At 38.9% G+C, this 27731-nt stretch overlaps 1 protein-coding gene across 15 annotated transcripts in view; it reads right to left on the reverse strand.

Moving 5' to 3' along the window:
• Positions 1 to 27731, reverse strand: part of DYM (dymeclin) — a 344551-nt gene that overhangs the window by 264406 nt on the left and 52414 nt on the right. For 12 of the 15 annotated variants that reach the window (XM_026006032.2, XM_026006027.2, XM_072734787.1 and 9 more), the window contains 4 exons: positions 26992 to 27044; positions 16541 to 16634; positions 15438 to 15571; positions 4721 to 4793 (listed from right to left, as the gene is read on the reverse strand). In XM_026006032.2, coding sequence (XP_025861817.1) covers positions 4721 to 4793; positions 15438 to 15571; positions 16541 to 16634; positions 26992 to 27044 — 354 coding nt within the window. The remainder of the gene's footprint in view (positions 1 to 4720; positions 4794 to 15437; positions 15572 to 16540; positions 16635 to 26991; positions 27045 to 27731) is intronic. The other 3 variants (XM_072734786.1, XM_072734788.1, XM_072734784.1) reach the window with 1 other exon arrangement.

The raw sequence follows: 27731 nt of genomic DNA on the forward strand, positions 1-27731 counted from the left end.
AACAGATAATATGGAAAGCAGTGGTAAATGTAAAAACAAAGGTGTGAGAATGAGAGGGGTGTTATGTTAGGGTGGACCTTCTAAGAAGCAGACCTCCTCTGAGCAGAAGGAAGCGTGAAAGTCAGGACATGAGCCATGCAGACATCTGAAGGGAGATATTCAAGGCAGAGAAGAAGAAGAGAGGGCAAAGGCCTTAGATCCTGGAGTGGGTTGGTATGTTCCAAATTAGCAGGGACACCTGTGTCCTCTGTACTAGAGAGGTAGACAAAGTCACACTGCACAAATAGACACATCCAGAAAAAGGCAGTGAAGGCAATCAATTAAGAATATCTCAGCCTGGGATCCCTGGGTGGTGCAGCAGTTTAGCGCCTGCCTTTGGCCCAGGGCTCAATCCTGGAGACCCGGGATCAAATCCCACGTCGGGTTCCCGGTGCATGGAGCCTGCTTCTCCATCTGCCTATGTCTCTGCCTCTCTCTCTCTCTCTGTGACTATCATAAATAAATAAAAATTAAAAAAAAAAAGAAAAAAAAAGAATATCTCAGCCTTATCAACACATAACTTATTAAAAAAAAAAAAAAAAGATAAACATTCTGAGAGCACCCAGGTGGCTCAGGTGGTTGGGCATCCAACTCTTGGTTTCATCTCAAATGGTGATCTCAGGGTTGTGAGATGAAGCCCCATGTCAGGCTCAGTGCAGAGTCTGGTTGAGATTTTCTCTCCCTCTCCCTCTCCCATTCATATTCATTCATTCATTCATTCTCTCTCTCTCTCTCCCCTCCCCCCCCCAAAAATAAAGAAAAACATTCTTATTAAACTATAACTAAAAAAAAAAAAAAAAAAAAAACTATAACTAAAAAATCTGCAAATGAGGGCCAGGCTGAGAACTAAATGATTGAGTTCACAGGTTGGTAAGAAGAACATATAAATGGATCTCAGAGGCTGTATGTTGGCCTGGGGCCAGTGGAATGGCTTGCTCCGAGCAGACCTCACAAGGACTTGTCTGGAGCAGTGGCACCAGAAAAAGGGCTAGGATCTAAGGCTAACAGAAGCATCATCACATGAAGGTAAGAGTGACAGCTTTCATAAAAACAACACCAAAAACACTTTATGTGTTTTTAAAGACAAGAAATCCAATTCAAGTTTTCAAAATAATTTCTACTTCATAATAAGATAGCATCATGAGCAAAGCTACTAGTGGGCCCATCCAACGTGACAGCTCTACTGCTGGGTCCCCACCACTGGGCTGAGTCACCCAGGTCTCACTCAACCCCCCAACCGTAACACTGTGAGAACTGATCCACTGTTGCAAATTCTAAGTGTTGCACTTTGAACTCTGGCATGCCAAACCATGTTCTTCATATTGCACTAGTAGTGTCTTGAGAAAAATACCTTCATCTTAAACTTTATTCCTTCCCATGCACTTCCCTGAGGTCAAGGTATATAACAAAGACAGGCTTTTACTTTTGGCAGACTTATTTCAGTTCTAGTGGGATCAGCCCAATATACACTGAAAAACATCGTCATGAGCCTGTGAATGACTTCATCTTTATTTCAAATATATAAATGCTGAGAGGTATGAAATTAAGAAAGGATGTCTGGAAGATGTACATTTTAATCAGACTTTGAAGTATCTCAGAATTATTATTTTATCAAAACACCCAACCTGTCTGAGAAGCCGTATCAACTAACTACTTAAAAGTCAAGCTCTATTACAAGTGAATTCCTACAACTTCTGGGAGTTTATCTAAACTACTGCAGTTCACCATTTTCTATTTAATAATAAAGAATCACTTAAAACAGTTTATAGATCTCTAAATATCTATCTGTGTTCTTGGTAATCACTTGCTTTCAATATTAATAGAATGATTTCACAGTCTCATAAGAAATGTTTAAGTGAGTTTTGACTACCCCTCAATGGCCACTAACACCAAACTCCTCTCGCTGCACACCTGCCAACGTTAAATATGACAAGTCTACAGTGAGACTGGTGATGGTGAGGTATGAGAGCATCCCTACTTTTCAAGTCAATATTCCCCCTTAAGTCAGAAGCTGACCCACAAACCTGCACTATGGTTATAGTAGATGAAACACTTAAGTAGTAGTTTGGTTTCACTTGGAAACTGTTACCAAGACAAACCTTCTTGTAGGATGGAGTTCCAAGAACATTAAATCATAAGAAATTGTTTCAGCAGCTGGTTAAAGCTGAGTGTACATAATACAAGACATCTGGTTGTCTGTGCATTTTCAGTTCATTTAAAAAGTATAAACACATTAAAACACTGAAATGTTTGATATATTACAACACTGTTTGCTTGCTCCTCAAGAGTGTTCAAGTGACTGGTCTATTCATTGTATTCAAGCCTTATTTACCAGCTAACAAGATTCACTACTTCTATTCCCCTTAACTTCACCAAGACATTTTATTAACAAAGGAGGCAGAAAAAAAGCAATGTACTCACTAAGGCTATACACTAAATCGCTAGTATTTAGTAATAACATAAACATAATAGAGATGGAACTATTTTTAAAATTAAGAGAACATGAAGTATTGCACATACAATGACAAGTAAATAGTAAAGAATCTATATGTGTTCCCCTTCCTACATTTGGCCACATGTAACAGAAACCTGACCACGGTGGCTTAACCAAAATAAGTGTTTATTTTTTTTCACTTAAGAAAAAATCCAAAGATACGCCATCTTGGGCTGAGTAATGGTTCCCCGGTATCATTAATAGTCCCTGCTCCTGAGACACTATTCCCTGCATGTGGCACTCATTATCATAGTTTCAAGATGGCCCCAGCACTGCCTCCACATCCCAGGAAGAAAGAGAAGGGCAACAAGCAAAAAAACTGGAGGTACAAGCTCTGCAACCTCATGACTTCTGCTTACATTGCATTGGCCCAAACCATGTCGTGGGGCCACATCTAGTTCCTGAGGTGCCTGAAAACTAAGCTGGGCACACACTGGTCCCCAGACAACACTGGAGATGTTGAAGCACCTGAGTGCCTCAGCTGGTTTAAGCGTCTGCCTTCAGCTCAGGTCATGATCAAAGGGTCCTGGGATCGAGCCTCATGTTGGGGGGGGCGGGGAGGTGTCCCCTGCTCAGCGATTCTCCTTCTCAGAGGGAGTTTCTAAATCTAGACTATAGTCCCAGATGCCGCACTTATGCACAGCATAGGCCAGGAGCCTGTTTTCTCATGAATACCTGGTCCTTCCTTTTTGGGCCACAGGCAAATAGCACGCATGCAGTGATATCCTCGTGTTAACTTAGGTTCTGTAATGGTCAATTTTAAGCTCTTCTTCTTGATTCAAAAAAAGAATTCCTTTAGGGGTGCCTCACTGGCTTGGTCAGTAGAGCATGTGACTCTTGATCTCGGGATTATTAAATGTGACCCCACATTGGGTGTAGGTTACTTAAAAATGCAATCTTTTAAAATAATAATAAGTCCTTTAAAATATGCATTCTCACTGAAGTGATATCACCCCCAAGAGAGTGGAAATTGATTCTTCAGGGACGAAAACCTTCATAGATATTATAATGTTCTGTGTCCCTCCAAAGGGCCACAAAGTACACAAAGAGACATAGGTGTTATCTGAGGCATTCAAATTTGATTAGTGGGGAGAAGCAATTACAAACATGTCTAAAAAGGCTCCAGAGAGACAATTAAAAAAAAAAGTTAAGAGTAACATCTTTAAAAGGAACATTTTATACCATATATGAACTGCATTCAGCTGGAATGACAGAAATCCAGTTACAGGAAACAAACAGGATATGTTTTTCTCACATGATAAGTCTGGCAAGGGAGCACTGGGGTGGCGAATGAAAGTGGGGTGAAAGTGGCGAGGCGGCACTCACTGGCAGTTAATGACTTTGGTTCAGCAGCTCAATGATATCAAAGCAGAATTTTCCGTGGGTCTCTGGGCTCACAGTGCCAAGAAAGACACACAACTCACACTATCTTGTCCACATTCCAGACAGCAGGAAAGAAGGCTGTCAAGAACAGAAAGATACACCGCCTTTCTTGAGAAGGTTTACCCACAAGTTTTACTGGAGGATGTTCCCCTACATCTCAGGGACCACACCTAACTTGAAAAAAGGCTGGACAGGGAAATCTAATCTCTCCAAAAGAGGTCAGAAATCAGGAAGGAATGGGACACCTGGGTGGCTCAGTGGTTTAGCGGCTGCCTTTGGCCCAGGGTGTCAACCCAGAGTCCCAGGATCAAGTCCCATATCAGGCTCCCTGCATGGAGCCTGCTCCTCACTCTGCCTGTATCTCTGCCTCTCTCTCTCTCTCTCTCTCTCTCTCTCATGAATAAATAAAATCTTAAAAAAAAAAAAAAAAAGGAAATCAGGAAAGAAGGAAGTAGAGAATCCTGGGTGGTTAATGAGTTGCCTCCACCACATATTAAAGGATTAGATTCTCTTCCACCCTGTTTACAGAGATCTGTAAGATATCACTATGGAGATTAATTCTGTGGCTATCATTTGTTCAATATTCCTAAAGAGTTTGATTAATATCCCCTTATAAAATTCTTGTTCTGATAACACATAGTCAGAGTATAAATATTATTAGGCCAAAGATACAGAATGACTCCATGGATGGACACAGAGATATACACATAAAAACACTACACCAGGAGCCACAAATCCTTCGACGTGATCAATTACCATACTCAATATACAAAGAAGATAAATCCTGGCTTGGCCAGAACTTACAGGAGCGGAATATCAGTGATTAACTGCATCAAACAACAGAGCAATTCTTCCAAAAGATCTTCAGAGTCAGAACCTGGTAAAACACATTAAGAATTTTTTAACAAAATATGAAATAGAATAGAGCTTTTTAGAATTAGAAGCTCAGTCTTCATTCCTAATGAGAATAACAAGTTATTATTACACAAACTCAGACACTAATGTTGACCTCAAATAAAATCCAAACCAAGGAATTTTGAACATTAGCTATTACATAACTTTTAATGTGTCAAAGTCTTTTATGGTTCTTGTAGGCCAGAAGTTTTCAAATCTCTTCTATACTGTGTTTTTTCAAATGAAATTTTATAATGAAGTGAAATATATAAAATAGACCCCAAAAATCAAGTTGTTCTTGCTGCTTTATTTGAATCAATAGAACACCTCTTTCCCTCAGCAAATACCCTATCAAATGCTGGGTCTCCCTGATGGGCCTCAAAGCACCTTTTCTGAACTTGTAGGGCCCTACAGATCACAGCCTGAAACCCACTAAGAGGGTTTCCACGTCTTTGCAAATAAAGAGCCAGAGGTAAAATGGCTTTTCCCAAATCACAGACTAAGTGTAATGGCAGGATGAAAATTACCATGCTAGTGGAAATGCTCCCCTATCCCAAACTGCTCTAAGTGACTGTCTAATTTCCAAAGCCAACCAACAGCTTGTGTGACTAATGGCTCTAGACACTACTAACACCAATTCCTTCATAAAATTCACTCTCCCCTCAGGTTCTCCAAAACCTTGTCTCCAATCTACTCGTTCTGCTTATTCCCAGGATCTGCCTCCCCAGAATTGCTTTCAACTGTTGGTGCTTTCCCTAGAATTCCACCATTGCCTTTCTCCTCTTCCCACTCCCTATGTCCTTCATCAATCACTACTGGTGATTCCTACAGCGACAGTTTTCCTCTTGGCCTTTCCACTGAACTCCTTATCTTTCTATCCAATTGCCTACTAGCCATCTCCATGTAGATGCATCACTAGCACCACAAACTCCATGTGTTCAAAACAGAACCCATCTTTGCCACTTATTGCTTCTTTCTGCTTCCTTTACTGCATCAAGAATCCAGGGCCAGGGGGGATCCCTGGGTGGCTCAGCGATTTAGTGCCTGCCTTTGGCCCAGGGTGTGATCCTGGAGTCCCAGGATCAAGGCCCACATCGGGCTCCCTGCATGGAGCCTGCTTCTCCCTCTGCCTGTGTCTCTGCCTCTCTCTCTCTCTCTCTCTCTCTCTCTCTGTCTTTCATGAAAAAATAAATAAAATCTTAAAAAAAAAAAAAAAAAAAAAGAATCCAGGGTCCAAGCCCCAACTACTCTCTCCTATGCTTTTTTAACCAAGCCCTGCATCCACTCGATTGCATAGCCTACTTCTCTGATGTTCCCACTTTTCCACACTCCCCGTCAGGCTTCTGTTATTTCATCATGTCAGTTCAGTTAAGCTTACTAAATTATAACTCACTCCTGAACTTCTTTCAGCCTTCCTAACTAGTATTCCTACCTCCAATCGTACTCCTCTCCAACCCAAACTCCAGACCACTGCCAAATGAAGCTAACTAAACTCCCTCCTTTCCTCTCCTGGCTTACAGCTTTGCAATCACTTTAAGCTGAAAACTAGTTATCAAAAAAAACTAGGTACCAAAAAAAAAAAAAAAAATTCAGCATGCTAGACGCTCCAAGACACAGGCCCAATACCCCGTTCTACCATGATCTCCCTCATCACTCACAATTTCTATTCCAACAGTCCTGGGCAACCTGCTACATGCCATCTCATGACTTCTCAGTGACATTCCCTCTGCCGAGAATGCCCTCCAAAACAAAAACCTGACTTTTTAAAAAGCTAATGTTTATCCACCTAATTATCCTCAGTATTCCTCTCCTCCATAAAACCCAACTCTCTTGCCTCACTCTGAATAAAAATAATCATCTATAAACATCTTGCCTTGTAGATGTCTTTCACTGTTTACCTTGGTTACATTATACCATAATTTCAGTCTATACGTAGGCAGGCCTCTATGAGACTCTATATTTCTTTTTTTAAAGTAGGCTTGCCCAGTGTGGAGCCCAACGCAGGGCTTGAACTCATGACCCTGAGATCAAGACCTGAGTTGAGATCAAGAGTCGGATGCTGGGCAGCCCAGGTGGCTCAGCAGTTTAGTGCCGCCTTCAGCTCAGGGCGTGATCCTGGAGACCCGGGATCGAGTCCCACGTTGGCCTCCCTGCATGGAGCCTACTTCTCCCTCTGCCTGTGTCTCTGCCTCTCTATCTCTCTCTCTCTCATGAATAAATAAAATCTTTATTAAAAAAAAAAAAAAAAAAAAGAGTCGGATGCTAACCCAGGTGCCCCTGAACTCTGTCCTCCTTGAGGATGATGACTGACAAAGAGCTTAACACTAACACAAAACCTACACTCAAAACAGGTTTGCCAAACCAAACCGAGGATCTAGTACGAATCTAGTGGTTATTTCCGAAGCATCAAAGCACTTGAAATTTCAAAGTTTAGCAATTCTTTTTTCCTACACCACAGTATCACCTGGTATTCAGAAATTATGAAGAAATTCCTTCCTGCCTTGCCGTAGCCAGAACTGGCACAGTAACCCTCTGGGAGTTGAGTGCAGTGCTTGAAGAGAATACTGAATCACACTGAAAATGCCCATCAATGCTACAAAGAAAACATGGCAAGAACCAACTTCATTAGCTATATTAAATCTCACTCTAGAAGTGCCAGGCTTAGCTCAAACCATGAAGAAAGTAAAACTTAGAAATAAGTAACACTGGTCTCTGAGTCTGCACAATAAAAAGTCTATAATAACTAAAATCCTTCTCATTGCCAAAGCCATCCAACATAACCCAAGTGAGTCAATAACCTACTCCAAGCTGATCTGTTGGCATATAATATATACCTCATACAAGCTTGCTGAAATGTCACCCCTTGGCTCATCCCAGAGAATGCAGTGACCCAGACCCAAGTAAGGACATTTAAAAACATTCCTTGATTCCCTAAAGAAAATTCCAGACCATATCAGCAAGCCACTTTAAGGTATACCCCTTTCCAGCCAAGAAGTCAGAAGATTTTTAATTAAGTGAGGGAACAAATGCTAAGGAACCACAGATGGTGGGGATCCCTGGGTGGCGCAGTGGTTTGGTGCCTGCCTTTGGCCCAGGGCGCGATCTTGGAGACCCGGGATCGAATCCCACGTCGGGCTCCCGGTGCATGGAGCCTGCTTCTCCCTCTGGCTGTGTCTCTGCTTCTCTCTCTGTGTGTGACTATCATAAATAAATAAAGAAAAAATATATATATTTAAAAAAAAAAAAAAAAGGAACCATAGATGGCTGGATTTTTTTCTAAGGGGATGTAAACACATCTCACCCTCAAATCTTAGCGCAGTGAAGAAGATTCTGGATTCTATTCCATGTGACATCTAAATCATGACTTGCACCAAGATTACAGCTTAAGTCAATTAAGGAGTATGTCCACAACTTTGTTATCAACTTAATGAAAATGATAAATACATTTCATGTAAGTGAAATGTGCTATTTCAAGGCCAAAAAAAATTTTTTTAAAGATTTTTATTTATTAATTCATGAGAGACAGAGAGAGAGAGAGAGAGAGGCAGAGACACAGGCAGAGGAAGAAGCAGGCTCCATGCAGGGAGCCTGATGTGGGACTCAACCCCGGGTCTCCAGGATCAGGCCCTGGGCTAAAGGCAGTGCTAAACCACTGAGCCACCCGGGCTGCGCTCAAGGCCAAAATTCTAACAAATGACAAAAATAAGCAATTTCTAGTTGAAATCTCAGACAACTTCTATTTACTAAAACAAAACATCCTTACTATAAGAATACCATATTCTTATTTCTGGGACTAATCTAGAAGCAAGTAGTGTGTATCAATCAAAGAGTGACAAGATTTGATTGCTCACCAGGTCTGACATTAAGCAAGTCATTCATACTGCATTCTTTTCCAAGCAATGTTTGTATCATTCAGCTTTCATTTGAGGCCAAATATCTTCTTTAGTGCCAATAAAAACAAGTAAACATAAACTCACCTGCCAAAAATTATACTAACACTCATGCATTTCTCACAGGAAAGAGAATCTGAAAAGTCCTTGTAATCTTTGGGTCAGTGACACAGTAAACTGAAGATCTTTGAGCAAAGGACTTTGAAGATATTCAGTATGTTTATTACGAAGTTTTAAACTCAGAGTTTTTCTCTCTTAAAGAGGTTTTTTTTAAGGTGTTATTTACTTATGAGAGAGAAAGAGAGACGCAGAGACACACACAGAGGGAGAAGCAGGCTCCCTGTGGGAAGCCCAATGCGGGACTCGATCCCAGGACTCCAGGATCACGCCCTGAGCCCAAGGCAGATGCTCAAGACACTGAGCCACCCAGACGTCCCACTTAAAGAGTTTTAAATTGCCTCTTATAGCTCCAAACATGCTCATATTTTCAATGTTAGCTTCTCTGAGATAATATTTATAGCTAACATTTACTGAGTACTCTCCCCTTTGAGAGGCACTGTTGCCAAGCATTTCACTCTTTATGTCATATTAATCCTGACAATAACTCTTAAGGAGTAGGTATGATCATCACCATCATATTACAGATAAAGAAATCAAGGCTCAAAGAGGTCAGTTTACTTACAGTAAGTGGCACAAACTAGATCTGAATCCAAATCCAGACTCATTAAAGAGACAAAAACCAAGGCATCCCGCCCGAGTGGCTCAGCGGTTTAGCGCCACCTTCAGCCGAGGGCATGATCCTGGAGACTAGGGATCGAGTCACACATCGGGATCCAGTCTCACATCGGGCTTCCTGCATGGAGCTTGCTTCTCCCTCTGCCTGTGTCTTTGCCTCTCTCTCTCTGTCTCTCTCAGGAATAAATAAATAAAATCTTTAAAAAAAAATGAATCTCCCCCCAAAATATATTTTTAAAAAAACCCTCAAACTATTTTTAAAAACTCATTTCTATACAAAGTCGAAAAAATCCAGTCAGTCAACCCATGTTTCACTGAAGACTCTAAACACAAGCCTCTGGTAAATGAATACTATAAACCATCTGAGGGAAGACATAAAAAATACTCCATATTAGTTTACACATCCAGGTGACATGTTATGCATTCATCAACACCTACTGCAAGTCTTGGATTTAAATATCCAATTTAGAAATAACCTCGAAGCAATTAATAAATATAAACTGTTATTACGCGTATTATGTACAACGAGGTCACTGAAATCTCACCCCTCTATCTGGGGTTCCCCTGCTTTAAAGCCCTGAGCCCACCTCTCTGGTCCCTGTGAGCGACACCAGGGGAAGCAGATGAAAGACCAGATGATATACACGGTCCCTTACAACTCCAGTCATCTACACAATGAAACAGCCGTCCAGCACCCATTGACACCATGCGCTAAAACACCACATTCTCCCTAGGGAGGGAACCAGAGTAGAACAAGACACCGTTATCATCCAATACCTTCCTTCCACTAGAGTAGGAAGGGAAGGGGAGGGAAGGAGAAAAGAATGATGAAAAAAGCACTCACTCAAGGAAGAGGGAAAAAATAGCATTGGTGGAAAACAAAGCAGCCAGAAAAAAGAAACATATGGGTCATTTAAATCAGGTAATATGGAAATATTACAACACAGAGAGTTCATTGTTTACTTTTCACGCACAAAGTCAAGCTGTTGGTTTCTGAATGCTGCTCCACCGTGCCAAACACAAGTACTAAAAACATAATCAAGTAACAACTGAGCTGTATTCCAAAAACAGGTTCCCCTAGGGCCTAAAAAGTTCAGAGAAAAAATGACTTCCTTAACATGAAAGACACATAGGCTCAATTGTATTTACTATAAATTTATATTCAGAAACCATGGTAGAGATGTAATTAGCAGTTCAATTGTGAAACTAGTATTGGAATTATTCTACAGTATTAAAAATCATTTAAACTTCTAAGGAGCAAAACCGAATATGCATCTATAAAATAATCATAAATTAAGGAAAAGCAGATGGACTCTTTCCTAAAATGAAAATTGATCTACATTTTAATGCATTACAATATAAGACTGTGTCTCACATATTCCAATAAAATCACAGTAATTCTGGCTGTCTGCTATTAAGAAATGTTTCTAATTAGTCAAATGGAAATGTTTAATTATACTCAAGGACAATACAGTCTAGACAATACACTCTTCCAGGTTTTACTATAAAATATGCCATTTTTATTTCTAAGTTGAGCACAGTATAAAAACTGTTGATAACAGAAAGGGATAGAAAGCAATTTCATGGTTTGTTTTGCATTACTCAATTAATGAAATTAAACTTACAGTTTTAAACTAAGACAAAAATAAACAAAACAGAAATCTACCAATTTCAGGTTTACCTCTTGAGCTATACAGTCTGGCCCAGGCCCTAAGGGTTAGTTCCAGCAAAGATAAGAGAGCAGTGAAACTGCTGCTGCCTTGGGAGCCAAAGCACCTCAGCCATCTGAAAAAATTCAAAACTAGTTTCAAAGGAGGGAGATTTATCTCTACTGCATTTAGTTAAATGAATACATCATAGATTTTGAAGGTACTTCCAAAGAGTTTCAGCCAGAGGACAATGAAGAGGAAAGTAGTTATTATTAGAGAGGTATGATTATGGATTTTTTTGGATTATTTTTTAAATTTCCATAAATATTCCATCTTCTATCATTTTTTTCTCCTTTGGATCTCTCAGAAGTTGGAAGTTTTTTTCAACTGTTCAGGATCCTTGGTTCTCCATTTACTTGCCAGAAGGAGGCCAAGGCTAATAGAAGCTGTGCGCCCACAGGCGCAGCCTGCCAAGTGATGGCTCCCAGTGGGCAGGTAAGAGCGGTTTTATCGAGAGACACCTGAACATTAGCATCTCTGCATCTTTTTCCTGGTTTTGGTTCATTTTCTCCAGAACAGTATACATTAACCTTCTGCAGGGAAGGGGACATAGTGGGCGCAGCTCCAGTGCCAAGTCCAGATGCCTTACTCCTCTGTTCATAGACTTTGCTCCTCGCCCTGTTCTCAGTACCCCCACCCCTCCACTGTGCCCCAGAGTTCCCGCAGGAAGACCCTCTTCTAGTATTAAACCAGGGAAGGGGTGGTTTTCTGACCACGCACGGTGGAGGAGAGGAGCTGAGCGTCCAGCTGCTTCCTTCAATCACTCCTCCTGGGTGTCTGCCTTCAGAGACACCTAGTACTTCCCAACCTAAGCCTTTTGAGGGTTCTATGGCAAGAACTGGCTGTTTCCTGGAGTTCTGTGACCCTGAAGGCCCTTGGCCTTCAGCTTTCACTGATAAGTTCATCATTACTCAATTTTCCAATTTGCGAAATGTTATTAACATTGTGTTCCCCTTTCCTCCTCTTAGTAACAAATTGATGACTTTGTAAGTCTCTTTACTGATATTTTATTGGGGTTTCAGAAGAAAGCACAGATAAACATATGGGTTCAATCCACCATGCTTGAGAGCAATTCCCACAAAATAAACAATTTTTTCAAATCAATTTATATGAAATTATTTTATGCTGAGGAAACATGGTGAAACAACCATTTTACCTGGACATGACAAGCCTCAAGTCTCTTTTCTGCCCTCCACAGAGCCGTGATAACTGGCTACATGTGCCCAGCTCTAGGCAGATGACCTGGATCTTCCAAGGCCTCAGTGCCACACATACCACTGCTGGCACAGGTGGGAGGCTCCTCCAAAGCAAATTGACACTCCCTCTCTGTGCTCTGGATCTTAGCGCCCCCCACTTCCCTGAGCTTTCCATCCAGCTCCACCCCCCCTTTTTTTTGGCTTCTGTCATCAGTCTCAATCTCCAAAGGCTTCTTCCATCATTAAAAAAAAAAAAAGTAAAAATATTTGTAAAGAAACTATAATTGCCTTCCACTGGCAACAGTTATTCGTGGAGTAGTTACTCCAAAGAGGCCTCTAGTAGAAAACAACTAGTTCTTGGCTAAAGTACACTTTTTAGTGCATTGATGAGCTTCCAGAAAGTAAAGGAAATCTCCAGGGACCCTTGCACCACAACCAAAAAGAACCACAGGCAAACAAACTGTGGCTTGAATCTAGAGTAAAACACTGAGCAGTAAACAAACTCTAAGGGTAGGGTAACCCTACCGATGAATGCCAATTCCAAGCCACAAAGCCTAGCCACCAGCTTGCCACTCACAAGCTGAACCTGAGCTGTCACATTAAGCCAAGAACCTCTGAAGGAGGCTAAATGGCCTCAGGTGGTGCAGTCTAGATCCCTCTAGTAACCAATGCAAATCCCTCCCTTATTTGGGGCATCAGATTAAGACTGAACAAGCAAACACTCACAATCAACATTATCAAATACATAAACCACCATTAGTGCTTGCTGAAATGAACTACAAATTCACACCTCTACAGACTTAAAATACTGGATTTATGAAATAGAAAAATATAAAATAGGTATCAGTGATTACCTTGGGGGTAACAAGCAATGTCATCAAGATAGAGGACCCTATTCACTCTGAAGGCAAAGGGAAAACACAGACAAGTTTGTAGTACTTGAGAGTTTTGCCTAGGGCTAGCTTTTATCCCCTTTGACCACTCTCAGAGGCATGCAATAGTGGGAAGAATTACAAAATGATACAAATTCCCTCTAGCAAGCAATCTACTACTACATAGCCTGCGGAGAAAAGTTCACAAAATTTCTATTACAAACAGGGAAGTGTAGGGGGAGTCATATGACCCTCATAAAGCAGGCTTCACGAAAAGTGCCAGCAACAACCATCTCATCACAGCAGAATGACAGTGAATCAGAAACAAAAAAAATCCTCAAATCCCTCAGCTGACTTTGCTCAACTGTTTGAAGACGGTCCTCTGCTTTCAATTCAACCTCCAAACAACCTGTACTGCTATTCTCTATCCCTGCATCTGATGCAGAGATACACATTCTAGCTGACAAACAGATGTTTTTAGGTATTGCACAATGAACTCTTTTTTGTTTTTTACCATTTAACTATCTGTGCATTTTATTACTTTTATAAATCGTAAAAAGACATTAAAATAAAATGTAAAAAGAACTCACACTAGTGATAAGTAGAAATCTCAAACTAGCAACAAGACTAAAAGATGAAAATGAAAATTATGTATGCCAAAAATGGGAAGCCTTTAACCTTAAAAGGATATTTACTACTTAAAACTGGTGGATCAACAGTAGACTCAACTGTAAATGAAAGAATAAAATGAAAGACTGTATATAAAATTCTGAATTGCTAACTCTATATAAAAAAAAGGACAATCTGTCAGTACATGGACAGATTACCAATATTAGACCTCACCGGTGGTTCTTTTGGTAAGACAACCATCTTGATCATGTGGCCCATGGCTGGAAAAGTGTCATTTTTACACTGCCCTCACTTTAAGTTCTATAGGATGTAAAACAAAACTGTGCTTCTCAAGCTTGGATAGGAGTGGAGAGCGCAGGTACAAAGAGGGTCCTTCTGGGCCTCAAAATAAATACAGTCTATCTCACTCAATGGTACGTAATGACAAAGAATTTTATGTTAACACAGTATTATTGCATTTATTTTAAAGTACAATACAGGCATAACAGTTTGACATAAAGCAAAACAAAGTGTTGGGTTTGGAGGTTCCTGGCTGGCTTAGCTTTTAGGCACCATGAGGTAAACATGTTCCATTCTTGCTACTAGACCTTCTGTGGAAAGGTTTTCAACTCCCTGATGAGGGCTGTTTTGGCACTTTCGGTACCAAAAAAACAAAGCCTAGCATTAACAAAATTAACACATGCTAGAAACAATTCTGATTAAAAGCTCCATTTAAACATCAGTATATTTTTAATAAATAGATTATCACAACAGTAAATTGAAGACATTTATTTTGTCAAACTCAAAATCGACGTATAAAGCTCTAGGTAGACAAAAAGCCTAATGAGAGAGATGTGCTTTGAAAAATGAACCCAGGAACCTTAGCAACAATGTCTTTGCCCTCAAAGTTAGCCATATTCCCCGTATTTCATTAAGAATCTCATTCTGCCCTTCTACTTTCTAGGCTGTAAGTTTTAATTTTACAAAATGAAACACACCATCTTGAAAACTACAGACCCTCCTAACTACTGGCCAAAAAACAAAAAAAACAAAAAAACAAACAACAGCAAATCCTTGGCAATATCAGGAGATAATGGTAACCTTTCCCTTTGTCTTTAGAAAAAGACCACATATTTCAGTATCATAAAATTGTCCTTAACTGTTATTTCTGATCAAGTAGTCCCAAAGATCCAGAGACTGTTGTGTTCTTTGAAAGTAATCTTTAACATTTATAAAATCTGTAATTCTGATTGGTTGTCTCCCTTAATGTGTCACCCAGGTAAAGATACTGAAGTTGACATCTCTGTTTTCTGAAAGGTATATTTGTGGTTTTTAATTTTATTTTACATATGCACAGAAGTTGAAAGTAAATAAAAACTTCAATCCTACTGGCTTCCTTGTTTAAAAAGAAAAAGAAAAAGAAAAAAAAAGAAATTGAGAGTCTTGGCCATCTGAAATTAATATAGGAGAAAAAACAGTGACAGAGCCAGGTCATTTCAAAAATGAAAATGATGAAAAGAAAAACAGAATTTTCAAAATTATACTTTTATTCCTCAAATTTTATCCTTCTATGTCACTCATGCTATCCCTAGAACATCTTCAAATGTAACACTTACTGTAACTGCCAGGAGATTTTTCTTCATAAGTAAAATGAAGTTGTAGTTCCTCCTCTGACATCTCACAGATGAACACTTTCAGCAAACAGCAAATAATAAACAAAGCATTGTGTGTCTGCCAAATGAAGATGTGGCTAGAAAGAAAATACCCAAATTACACAGAATCAGTATTTAATTTGGAGCACAGGCACTATCAAGTTCATGATTTCTCAGGCATTTTGCCCATTCTGTTTTATAATATAAAGACAATGTCCATATTTTTTCATGTCTCGTGATTTATTACACTATTCCAGTCTACTTCATATTTCATTCTGCGTATTTTACTTCATGAGTTAACCCAATAAAAACATTTTCCTTAGGCATGACTGCTCTTTGTTCTTAACTTCATACATGTCCCACACACAGGCAGTTCAAAGAAAAGTGAAAAAAATTTTAAAAAGCATAGTAACATAAAGAGAATATATGCAAACATACAACCAAAATTTTAAGCAGGGCACTGCCAGCAGCCCAGTACAATTTGTATTAAGTAACCATGAAACTCAACAAGAAAAATTTTAACTGGCTTCAATACAATTTGTTTGGAAGCAGGACAATGAATAATTCTTTAAGAGACTGACATCCAAAACTGGTTTTAAAAAATGCTTGAGTGCATAAAAGATTAACCTTCCAATGTATCAAATATAAAATTATAATATCTATGTTAGCTATACTGAAATTAAAATAAAAATAAAATAAAATTATATATCTAATCAATTTTCATTCATCTACTAGGAAAGGGAGAAAGAAAGATGTGGAATGAACTACTACTCAAACTTGGTATGAGCAACAGTGATAATGGGGAGGAAACTACCTTTTTTTTTTAATAATAATTACATCACTATGAACCTTAAGGAATATATTTCTGAATATTGTCTAAAATGCTGAAATCAAACAGATTCCAGAATTCATAATCTCACCACAATGACTTGGACAGTAAATTATAACTTTTTAATAATGAGAATTCCTTTTTAGCTTTCAAAAGACCACAATCTATTTCTACCAAAAAATGAAAAATACTCATATTGCTAAACATAAAGAGAACATGATTTAATCATCCAACTTACTTCTGACATTCTGCTGAAAGTTTTAGTTCTTTGGTTCTAGAAAGGAAGACTTTAATTAGTGCACCAAGGTTTCCTGTTCGAGGGTTGTTTATAACTGCAAGAGAAGGTAAAATTTTAAAAAGTTAAAATTAAAAACTGAAATCAAAGTGAACATATTAGAACATTATAAAACCTTCACAAACAAACCTTACTGTCAATTTCACATCTAATTAGGGAAATAATGAGAGAAATTGCTGCTTGGTCTTAATTCTGAACAAAAAATGATTTGCAAACTGAAAATGATAGACACAATAGGCGAAAATAGCCAATTCAACTCAGAATTCAAAACTACAAAGAAAAAAGATAGCTAATATTTATTCAATTAATACACACACATATACTTCTCTTTAGTAAAGCAAATGTTGGGATGCCTAGGAGGCTCAGTTGGTTAAGTGTCTGACTCTTGATCTCAACTCGGGTCTTTTTTTTTTTTTTTAAGATTTTATTTATTCATGAGAGACAGAGAGAGAGAGAGAGGCACAGAAACACAGGCAGAGGGAGAAGCAGGCTCCATACAGGAAGCCCAATGCGGGATTCAATCCTGGAACTCTGGGATCATGCCCTGAGCCAAAGGCAGACGCTCAACCACTGAGCCACCCAGGCATCCCTTTTTATTTTTTATTTTTTAAAGATTTTACTTATTTATTCATGAGAGATATACAGAGAGAGGCAGAGACATAGCCAGAGGGAGAATCAACTCAGGTCTTGATCTCAGGGTCAAGAGTTCAAGCCCCATGTTGGGCTCCATACTGAGTGTGGAACCTACTTTTAAAAAAAGGAAGGGAGGGAGGAAGGGAAGGAAATATTTTTTAAAAAATGATCTCCAATATATAGATACAATAAATTACAATGGTAAAACTTTGTTCAGATAATCATAAATCATTCTAATGAAAAATAAACAGATATAAAGCAATATGGTCAAGGAGAAGCTATTTGATCAGATAAAATTTTCATGAATTTGTTTAAAAAAATAGTTTGCATTTGGCCATTTCAGCAAATCCAGCCAGACAACTGAACAGGTACTGTGAGGAGAATGAGAAGATCAGCCTGGGTGGCTCAGCGGTTGAACGTCTGCCTCTGGCTTAGGGTGTGATCCCTAAATTCCGGGATTGAGTCCCACATCAGGCTCCCCTTGCAGGGAGCCTGTTTCTCCCTCTGCCTGTGTCTCTGCCTCTCTCTCTCTCTGTGTGTCACTCATGAATAAATACAATCTTTAAAAAAAAGAGAGAAAAATAAAATAAAATTAAAAAAGAGAGAGAGAGAGAGAATGAGAAGATCTGATTTCTAGATCCAAGTCTATAATTAACAGAATATTAAAACTCAGACCAACCTAATTTTCTTCTCCAATGTCAGTTTTCTCATCAAAAGAAACAACAGGTTAACAGACACTGACTAATTTATACAATAAGTGCTTTATACACATCTCACTTAATCCTCAAACCAACTCTGGGATAAATACCAACATCACCTCCATCTCACAGATCCTCCTGTCTACAATTGTTACTGCTCAAGGATACATCTTTGTTTACTGGTTCCAATCCTTGGCTCCAAAATGCTGTCCTATACCAACTCCTATTACCAAGGAATCAGACACAATGGCAATAAAAGTCCTGTCTGCAAAGCAAACGAGGTATGTGATGGTTAATTTTATGTGCAGGCTGACTGGGCCACAAGACGCCCTGATATCTAGTTAAACATTATTTCTGGGTGTGCATGTGAAGGTGTTTCTGCACTTTAATTTTCAACTGAGCAAAGCAGATTGGCCTCTCCAAAGTGGGTGGGCCTCATCTAACACATGAAAGGTCTGAACAGAACAAAAGTCAGTGGAAAGTTGAATCCTCTTCGCTTTATCTCTGCCTGTTGAGCTAATATGCTGGTCTTCTGCCCTTGGACAGGGACTTACAACACTGGCTCTCATGTTCCCAGGTCTTTGGACTTGGACTGAAATGCAGACCATTAGCTTTACTAGGTCTCTGGATAACCCTGACACATCACAGAAACACAAAAATGAAGAATCCATCAGAGCTAGAGACTATTATGCTAAGCAAAATAAGTGAGATAAAGACCATATGATTTCACTCATATGTGGAATTTAAGAAAACAAATGAGCAAAGGAAATAAAAGAGACAGTGACAAAGAGAGAGAGAGAGAGAGAGAGAGAGAGGGAGAGACCAAGAAACAGACTCTCAACTATAGAGAACAAACTGATGGTCACCAGAGGGGAGATGGGTGGGGGGGTGGAGGAAATACGGGATGAAGATTAAGGAGCATACTTGTGATGAGTACTGGGTGTGGTATGGAAGTGTTGGATCACTATGCTGTACACCTGAAACTAATATTACACTGTATGTTAGCTAACTGGAATTTAAATAAAAACTTAAAAAAGAAAACTCATCAGAAGGAAGAGACCCATTAGTCAGAACCTTTCATTTTACTAAGAAAAAGAGACCCAGAAAGGTTAAGTACTGAGCCCAAAATCAACAATGTTAGTGACAAATGCTAAGTCTTTCTGCTTTACAAATGGTTTTCAAATTGAGATTCCAGTTCTGAATATTTGTTTCTCTTTTAAAATCTCTTTAACTGTTTCAAAAAACGGAAATATAAACACTCAAACACATTGGCCTATGCTGCCAGAAAAATTCATTTTTATGCAGACCTGAGGTTTATGCTTTTGCTATCTCTATACATATATCTGAACTTCTTGAAAATGTGTCAGAGATTTGGAAAAACGTACAAACTCCTCATTATATTTTAAATATTTTAAAACCCAGAAACGTGCATACATACTTTTAAAAAATCATACATGGGAACAAGTACACCATTACAGAATACCTGCTTTGTGCTCGGTACCTGTCAAATTAACTCAGGTCTAGCAGCTAAGTAGGTGTGCTTGTCACAGCTTGAGTCAATGCAAGTTACCATGTAACTTTCTCACAGTGATGTAACATTATAGCACCTTGTTATTCAACTGCGGTTCAAGGATGAGTGGCAAGAGCATTACTTGGGACCCTGCTAGATGTGCAGAACCCCAGTTCCACCACTCTGAACCTATTGAAGTTAACAACGCTTCTCAAAGTTTAATGTGCCTCTAAATCACAAAGCAGTTAAAAATAAAAAAGATTTTATTTATTTATTTGACAGAGAAAGAGAGAGAACGCATACAAGCATAAGCAGGGGAGGGGGAGGAGAAACAGGCTCCCTGCTGAGCAGAGAGCCTGACATGGGGTTCAGTCCCAGGACCCAGAGCGGAAAGCAGACACTTAACTGACTGAGCAGCCCCAAGGCAGTCTTATTAAATTCTGATCTTGCTTGTGTCAAGTGGGACCTGAGATTCTGCAACAGTCTCTCCCAGGCGATGCCTCTTACTCCTGGACAGAGAATCCTACCTACGAGTAGCAAGGGGCATCATGTGCTCTAAGGGCAGGTTTTGTCCAGCTTTTATCATTAAGAATAGGTTTATAATTAGATATTAACTCTTCTCCGTTTCACTTTGAAACAAGTATTCCCTACTTCTCTTTCAAGCTTTGGGGTTTACTGAAAGAAAGCCTAATATTACAGGATAAATTGTTTTTTAAAAAAAGTTATTGTTTGCCAGTGTGTAAATTATTATTATTGAGCTACTGTAAATCAAAACAAAATATTGAAACAGGGATCCCTGGGTGGCGCAGCGGTTTAGCTCCTGCCTTTGGCCCAGGGCACGATCCTGGAGATCCGGGATCGAATCTCACGTCGGGCTCCCGGTGCATGGAACCTGCTTCTCCCTCTGCCTGTGTCTCTGCCTCTCTCTCTCTCTCTCTTTCTGTGACTATCATAAATAAATAAAATTTAAAAAAAAAAACAAAATATTGAAACAATGAGCTGAGGATGATATGACTACAAACATAATTCAGAATCCCAACTTCACAATCTTGTGTTCATTCAACAGCTCCTTTATTACTGAATGACTATAAGTAACTGTTTGAATTTATAAATGATTAGCTTCAAAAAAAAAAATTCCCCATGTTGTTGGAAAGAGCAATCAGCTACTAGACTAATGTAATTAAAGCTTCATACATCTTTTTTGTTCATTCATTCAGCATGTGTTCATTGAGCTATTTATATGTACCCAGCACTGTTTTGGGTACTAAGGGGATACTGAGAGTACCTGGTCTTAATGGAGCTGACATTCTAACATAATTAAGTTTTCACAGGTATCTTATATAAGATGCAGAAGGGAAAATAAATTACTAAGACAAAGTACACTCCCTGATGTTTAAACACCACCACACAAAGGTAGACACACGACATCCCAAAACACCTGGATGGAATTTAGCAGGATCAAAGTTAATTGGCAAAAATCAAATCTTATGGGGGTACCTGGGTGGCCCAATTGTTGAACATCTAAGTCTTGATTTCAGCTCAGGTCATTATCATGAGTTCAAGCCTCGCATGGAGCCCTGGGCTCAGCAGGGAATCTGCTTGGGATTCTCTCCCTCACTCTCTGCCCCTATCCCCTTGTGTGTGCGTGCTCTCTAATAAATAAATAAATAAATACATAAATCTTTAAAAAAAAGAAATATAAAATATTATGTTGAAGTTGAATAAGCTTCCGAAGACAGAACAGGAATGGAACAGCTGACAGGAAGGCAGAGAAGCATAATGGAACTAGACTACAGAATCTGACTAGGTTCGAATTCTAGCTCCATCACTGACTAGCTGTGACACCCAGCAACTTACTTGACCTCTCCATGCCTCAGTGTCCTCAACTGTAAAATTCAAATAAAAATGGTACTTAAATTAAAAATTAACTCTTTTGACACTAGAACTTGAACTTGTAGCAATCTGTTAAGTTGCTTTTGTGTAACAAAGGGGCTTCCTTATCTCTACAGGAGTTCAAGCAAAGTCTAAATAACACTCAGATAAGGGTATTTAAAAAGAATTTCCATCTGGGTGAGAGGGTGGACTTGCTTCCAGCCCTGAAACAACCTTTCACAATATTTCACTAATATGCCCATGCGTCCCCAAATCCAATACCAAATACACAGAAAATACAGAGAACAGAGGATGCAATTAACAAAATTTACATTGTGGGAAACTCTACTACCCACTTTCTTCCATAGGTAGAGAGGAGAAAAAGAGAGAAACCAATACCAAATACACAGAAAATACAGAGAACAGAGGATGCAATTAACAAAATTTACATTGTGGGAAACTCTACTACCCACTTTCTTCCATAGGTAGAGAGGAGAAAAAGAGAGAAACCACTGCAGGAAGAAAATAGCTATGAAAAGAATCATAGGAGATCCCTGGGTGTCTCAGCGGTTTAGCGCCTGCCTTTGGCCCAGGGCGCGATCCTGGAGTCCCAGGATCAAGTCCCGCGTCAGGCTCTTGGCATGGAGCCTGCTTCTCCCTCCTCCTGTGTCTCTGCCTCTCTCTCTCTCTCTCTCTCTCTCTCTCTCTGTGTCTATCATGGATAAATTAATAAATATTTTTTAAAAAATCATAAAGACATACCAACCAATAACAACGTATAGACTTTATTTGGTTCCTGATTCACAGAAACTAAGACAATTAAAAATCTGAAAAAAAAAAAAAAAGAAAAAAAAAATCTGAACACTCAGTGGATATTTTATAATGCTAAAAACGGTCTTCTAGTAAGATCATGGTATTGCTTTCCTTTAAAACAATTCTTATTGTTTCAAATATCCTAAAATATTTTAGGATATGAAATATCCTAAAATATTTATGGATGAAATGATAGGATTCCTGAGGTTTTTATCTAAAATGTGAAAACATGCTGCTTTCTGTTGTTTCGTGTATCCTTTCCCCTTGTTAGCTCTTCTGGACATATTTCATACTTCCACGTATGAGGGGACGTAATGGGTGAAAGATACAGATGAGACCTGCCCATGAGGTGAAAATGAGTGAGGATGGAAATGACCTTACAGCCATTTATTATGTTATTCAACCCTCAATTCTAAAAGTGTGAAATTTTTAAAAATCACTCATGAAAACATACAGATACGAGTTCACAGAAATGCTAAATCCAGATAGATAGTCCTTCCCCAAAAAAACAAAGAACACTTTCACCAACTACAGAGTTTAAAGAACTGATATAAGTATTTATTCGGTAATCAATGGGTGGTTAGCATGGCTAACTGCTTGAAAGTACCTCTGAGGAGAAAATCTCCCCCTCACTGTCTACTCCAGTCAGTAAAACTTATCTACCACCAAGTCACTTTCTACACCAACACTGAGGCTACAACCCCCAGAAAACAACTAGGAAGAAATAAACATGTCAGACACAGAGCAACATATGCTAGAGGGCACAGGTAGAAAAAATGTTGATCCAGATGTTCAATCCAGGAATGTTATAATCTCTTCACACTCCAAAGCCAAGGAGTAAGGGTAAGGGAAGGTCCCATTTAAACCAAGCAAAACCTACACAAAATAAAACCTTCCTGGATTCCAGAAATGAGGTTGGAAAGCAGCACCACTGGCTGCCTTCAGGCTAAAATAACAGCAGATTCAACAAGCACCTACCGGATCCACACAAGGGACAAGGTTAATAAATGCACCCTCTCCGACAGCAAACAACGTGCCTATGTGGGTACTCCGTGCCTTTACCCTGCTTTATTTTTCCAAAGAGATGTATTACATGAAAGTCGGTGTATTTATTTATGATCTGACTCCTCTACTCAGACACATCCATGAGGTCAGGAATCTAGGTGAGTCTTCTTTGCCAGAACATAGACTACATTATGGAATATATAGCACAGGGTATAGGAAAGAGTCTATAATACAGCAGGTGGCTCAATAAATATATGCTGGTTTATAAAAACAGTAATAGTAACACTGGGATAAGGAATAGGCTATGCTAAAATTTTAGCCAAAGATCTGAATGAAAACTGTCAAATTGGGGGTAGGGAGTATGCCTGGCTGGCTGGCTGAATCAGCACAGCATGTGACTCCTGATCTTGGGGTCGTGAGCTCAAGCCCCGCATTGGGTGTGGACCCTAAATTGAGAAAAGTAAATAATTTTTTTAGAGCTGTCAAACAAATTTAGTCACAAGCATCAGTGGAAGATGAGAAAATCATCTATTTAAAAAAACAACAACAAAAGAAAGCCACTGGGAAAAATTAGTATAATGAAAAGAGAGCAGTCTGATATCTGGGAAAAACAAAGAATGATTTAAAAAAAAAAAAAAAAAAGGGATCCCTGGGTGGCTCAGCGGTTTGGCGCGCCTTTGGCCCAGGGCGTGATCCTGGAGACCTGGGATCGAATCCCACGTCGGGCTCCCGTTGCATGGAGCCTGCTTCTCCCTCTGCCTATGTCTCTGCCTCTCTCTCTCTCTCTCTCTATGACTATCATAAATAAATAAAAATTAAAAATAAATAAAATCTTAAAAAAAAAAGATGCACTAGAATCTTAACAGAATTGTAATATATAAAACACTGATTCAAAGACATAAAGGAGGAAATTCAAGAAAAGAAAGACAAAGAAAAAGAAGATACAGAAAGCAAAGAACAGAGATCCAACCTAAATGTTAATGAGTGATCCTAAGTAGGGGGAGAAGAAACTCAAACACAAGTAAAACCAAAGCCATAACTAAAGGCAACTCCAGAATTGAAAAGACCTTAAGAAGCCAAAAAAAAAAAAAAAAAAAAAAAAAAAAACCCACACACACACACAAAAAAAAAAATTCATCAAAATTACAAGCAAAAATCATTTTAAAAAAAGTATATTGAGGAACACTTAATCGTAATGATTAAAGGAAAAAGTCTAATGAAAAAAGAAGCCAAAAAAAAAAAAAAAAATTAGGGCCCTCTCAGGTAAGTACCTCCTTACACCATATACAAAAATAAATTCGAAGTGGATTAAAGACCTACATGTAAGACCTGAAACCATAAAACTCCTAAATGAACACACAGGCAGTAAATTTGGAGTTCAGTCTTAGTAATATTTTTTGGGGTCTGTCTTCTCAAGCAAAAGCAACAAAAACAAGTGGGACTCCGTAAAACTAAAAAGCTTCTGCACAATGAAGGAAACCATGAACAAAATGAAAAGACAATCTTGTGAATGGCAGAAGATATTTGCAAATGATAAATCCAATAAGAAGTTAATATCCAGGGCAGCCCGGGTGGCTCAGCGGTTTAGTGCCGCCTTCAGCCCAGGGCCTGATTCTGGAGACCCGGGATCGAGTCCCACATCGGGCTCCCTGCAAGGAGCCTGCTTCTCCCTCTGCCTATGTCTCTGCCTCTCTCGCTCTGTCTCTCTGGGTCTTTCGTGAATAAATAAATAAAATCTTTAAAAAAAAAAAAAAAAAAGAAGTTAATATCCAGGGACACCTGGCTGGCTTGGTCAATGCAGCATGTGACTCTTGGCCTCAGCGTTGTAAGTTCCAGCCTCATCATGCTGAGTGTAGAGATTACTTAAAAATAGTTTTTTAAAAAGTTAATATTCAAAATTTGTAAAGAACTCATACAACTCAACACACACACACACACACACACACACACACACACATTTGATTAAAAAATAGGCTTAAGGGGATCCCTGGGTGGCTCAGCAGTTTGGCGCCTGCCTTTGGCCCAGGGCCTGATCCTGGAGACCCCAGATCAAGTCCCACTTCGGGCTCCCTGCATGGAGCCTGCTTCTCCCTCTGCCTGTGTCTCTGGCTCTCTCTCCGTGTCTTTCATGAATGAATAAATAAAATTTTTTTAAAAATAGGCTTAAGACCTGACAGACAGATATTTTTCCAAACAAGACATACTCATGGCCAACAGACACAAGAAAAGCTGCTCAACATCACTGGTCATCAGGGAAACATAAGTCAAAATCACTATGAGATATCACTTCACATCTATCAGCATGGCTAAAATCAAAAAGACAGGCAGCCCAGGTGGCTCAGCGGTTTAGCACTGCCTTTGGCCCAGGGCCTGATCCTGGAGACCCAGGATCAAGTCCCACATCAGGCTCCCTGTGTGGAGCCTGCTTCTCCCTCTGCCTGTGTCTCTGCCTCTCTTTCTCTCTGTGTCTCTAATAAATAAAGTCTTTAAAAAATAAATTCCTTAAAAAAAATCAAATCAAATCAAATAAAGACAAGAAATAGCAAGTGCTGGAGGGGAAGTGGAGAAAGGGGAACCCTCGTGCAAAACTGATAGAAAACGTAAACTGGTGTAGCTACTTTGGAAAACAGGATGAAGGTTCCTCAAAAAATTAAAAATAGAACATATGACCCAGCAATTCCACTTCCAGGTGAAGTGGAGTTTTCATTTTCTGAAGAAAATGAAAATACTAATTTCAAAAGATATCTGTACCCCTGGGTTCATTGCAGCATCTACAGTAGCCAAGATACAGAAGTAGCCCATGTGTCTGCTGATAGATGAATGAATAAAGAGAATGTGGTGTATATACACAATGGAATATTACTCTGCCATAAATAAGAATGAAATCTTGCCATTTATGCCAACATGGATGGACCTCAAGGGTACTGTGCTAAGTGAATAAAGTCTGAGAAAGACCAATACTGGATGATTTCACCTATATGTGGAAAAGGAAAAGGAAAAGGAAAAGGAAAAGGAAAAGGAAAAGGAAAAGAAAAGAAAAAGAAAAAGAAAAAGAAAAAGAAAAAGAAAAAGAAAAAGAAAAAGAAAAAGAAAAAGAAAAAGAAAAAGGAAAGGAAAGGAAAAAAGAAGAAAAGAAAAGAAAAGAAAAGAAAAGAAAAGAAAAGAAAAGAAAGAAAAGAAAAAAGAAAGAAAAGAAAAAGAAAAGAAAAAGAAAGAAGAGAAAGGAAGAAAGAAAAGGGCAAGAAAGAAAAGAAAAGAAAAGAAAAGAAAAGAAAAAAGAGTAAAAAAAAAGAGACTCATACATATAGAAAACAAAGTGGTAGTGCTGGGGGCAGCGGTGGGGGAATGGGTGATACAGGCAGAGGGGATTAAGAGGTATAAACTTCCATTTATAAAATAAGTCACAGGGATTGTGAAGTACAGCAAAAGAAATATAGTAATATTGTAATATCTGTGTATGAGGACAGATAGTAATTAGACTTATCATGGTGAACATTCTGTAATGTATATAAATGTCAAATCAAAATCAAATCACTATGTTGCACACCTAAACCTAATGTAATATTTTATGTCAATTATTCTTCAACTAAAAGAAAAGAACAAGCTGAAAGACTGTACAGCTTAGCAGAGTCCACCACCATTCCTACAAGTAAACTAAACAGGTGTCTTACTGCTATTGACTAAATGTTCCCTTCCAGTGGCATCACTGAGCACCATGAATAGAAGTAATTATTATTAAATATTATCATCAGGAACATGTCACTTCATCAGTTCAATTCATATTACACTACTGAAATGTATAACAGAAATTTTGAAATACATGCCATACACACACATACACACATGCTCACTTTGCCCCTTACCTAAAGACCTGCAGACTGAAATGGTTGCTTCCTCCAAAAGCTTCAGCTCAGTGCTGGAGAGACAGAAGAAAGGTAATTAATAACTACAACACTAAATATGTATAACCTGACTAGTTAAAGAAATATATAAAGAGAAAAGCAACTTAGAAGAAGATAGTATACAGTGATAAATGATAAAAATCAACAAAATAAACCTTCTATTTTAAACATAATTAGAAAATGTACTACAATTCTCAATATGAGATTCCTAAAAGAAAAGCACTCAAGGAGCCCTGCCTTTCAGGCATTGGGGCAGGGAGAAGAGATTAGTGGAGAGACTTAGAAAAATGCAAGAAAGTCCCTCCAAAGTACCAAGCATAGAGCAGGGGCCCTATCTGCCCCATTCTAAGGGCTGTACTAATCATGGGGTTATAGTTATTTGGGGAAAATGCCATTATTTTTAGGAGATACATGGAGTCTCATGATACCTGCAATACCTTCAAACAGATCAACAACAAAAAAAGGAACAAGGCAAGAAAAGAGAGAGAACACACACATAAGCTTCAATAATTTGTAACCATATAGAAAAACAGAAACAGAGACAGACACAAAAAGATACAAAGACAAGAGGTACAGACAGAGACAGACATAAAACTCAGGAAAAAAACACAAGGGAAAGCTTTATGACACTGGATTCAGCAATGATTTCTTGGATGTAACACCAAAAACAAAGACATTAAAAGAAAAAATATTTAAGCTGG

The sequence above is a fragment of the Vulpes vulpes genome, chromosome 13, assembly GCF_048418805.1.
Source record: "Vulpes vulpes isolate BD-2025 chromosome 13, VulVul3, whole genome shotgun sequence".
NCBI classification, from domain to species: Eukaryota; Metazoa; Chordata; class Mammalia; order Carnivora; family Canidae; genus Vulpes; species Vulpes vulpes.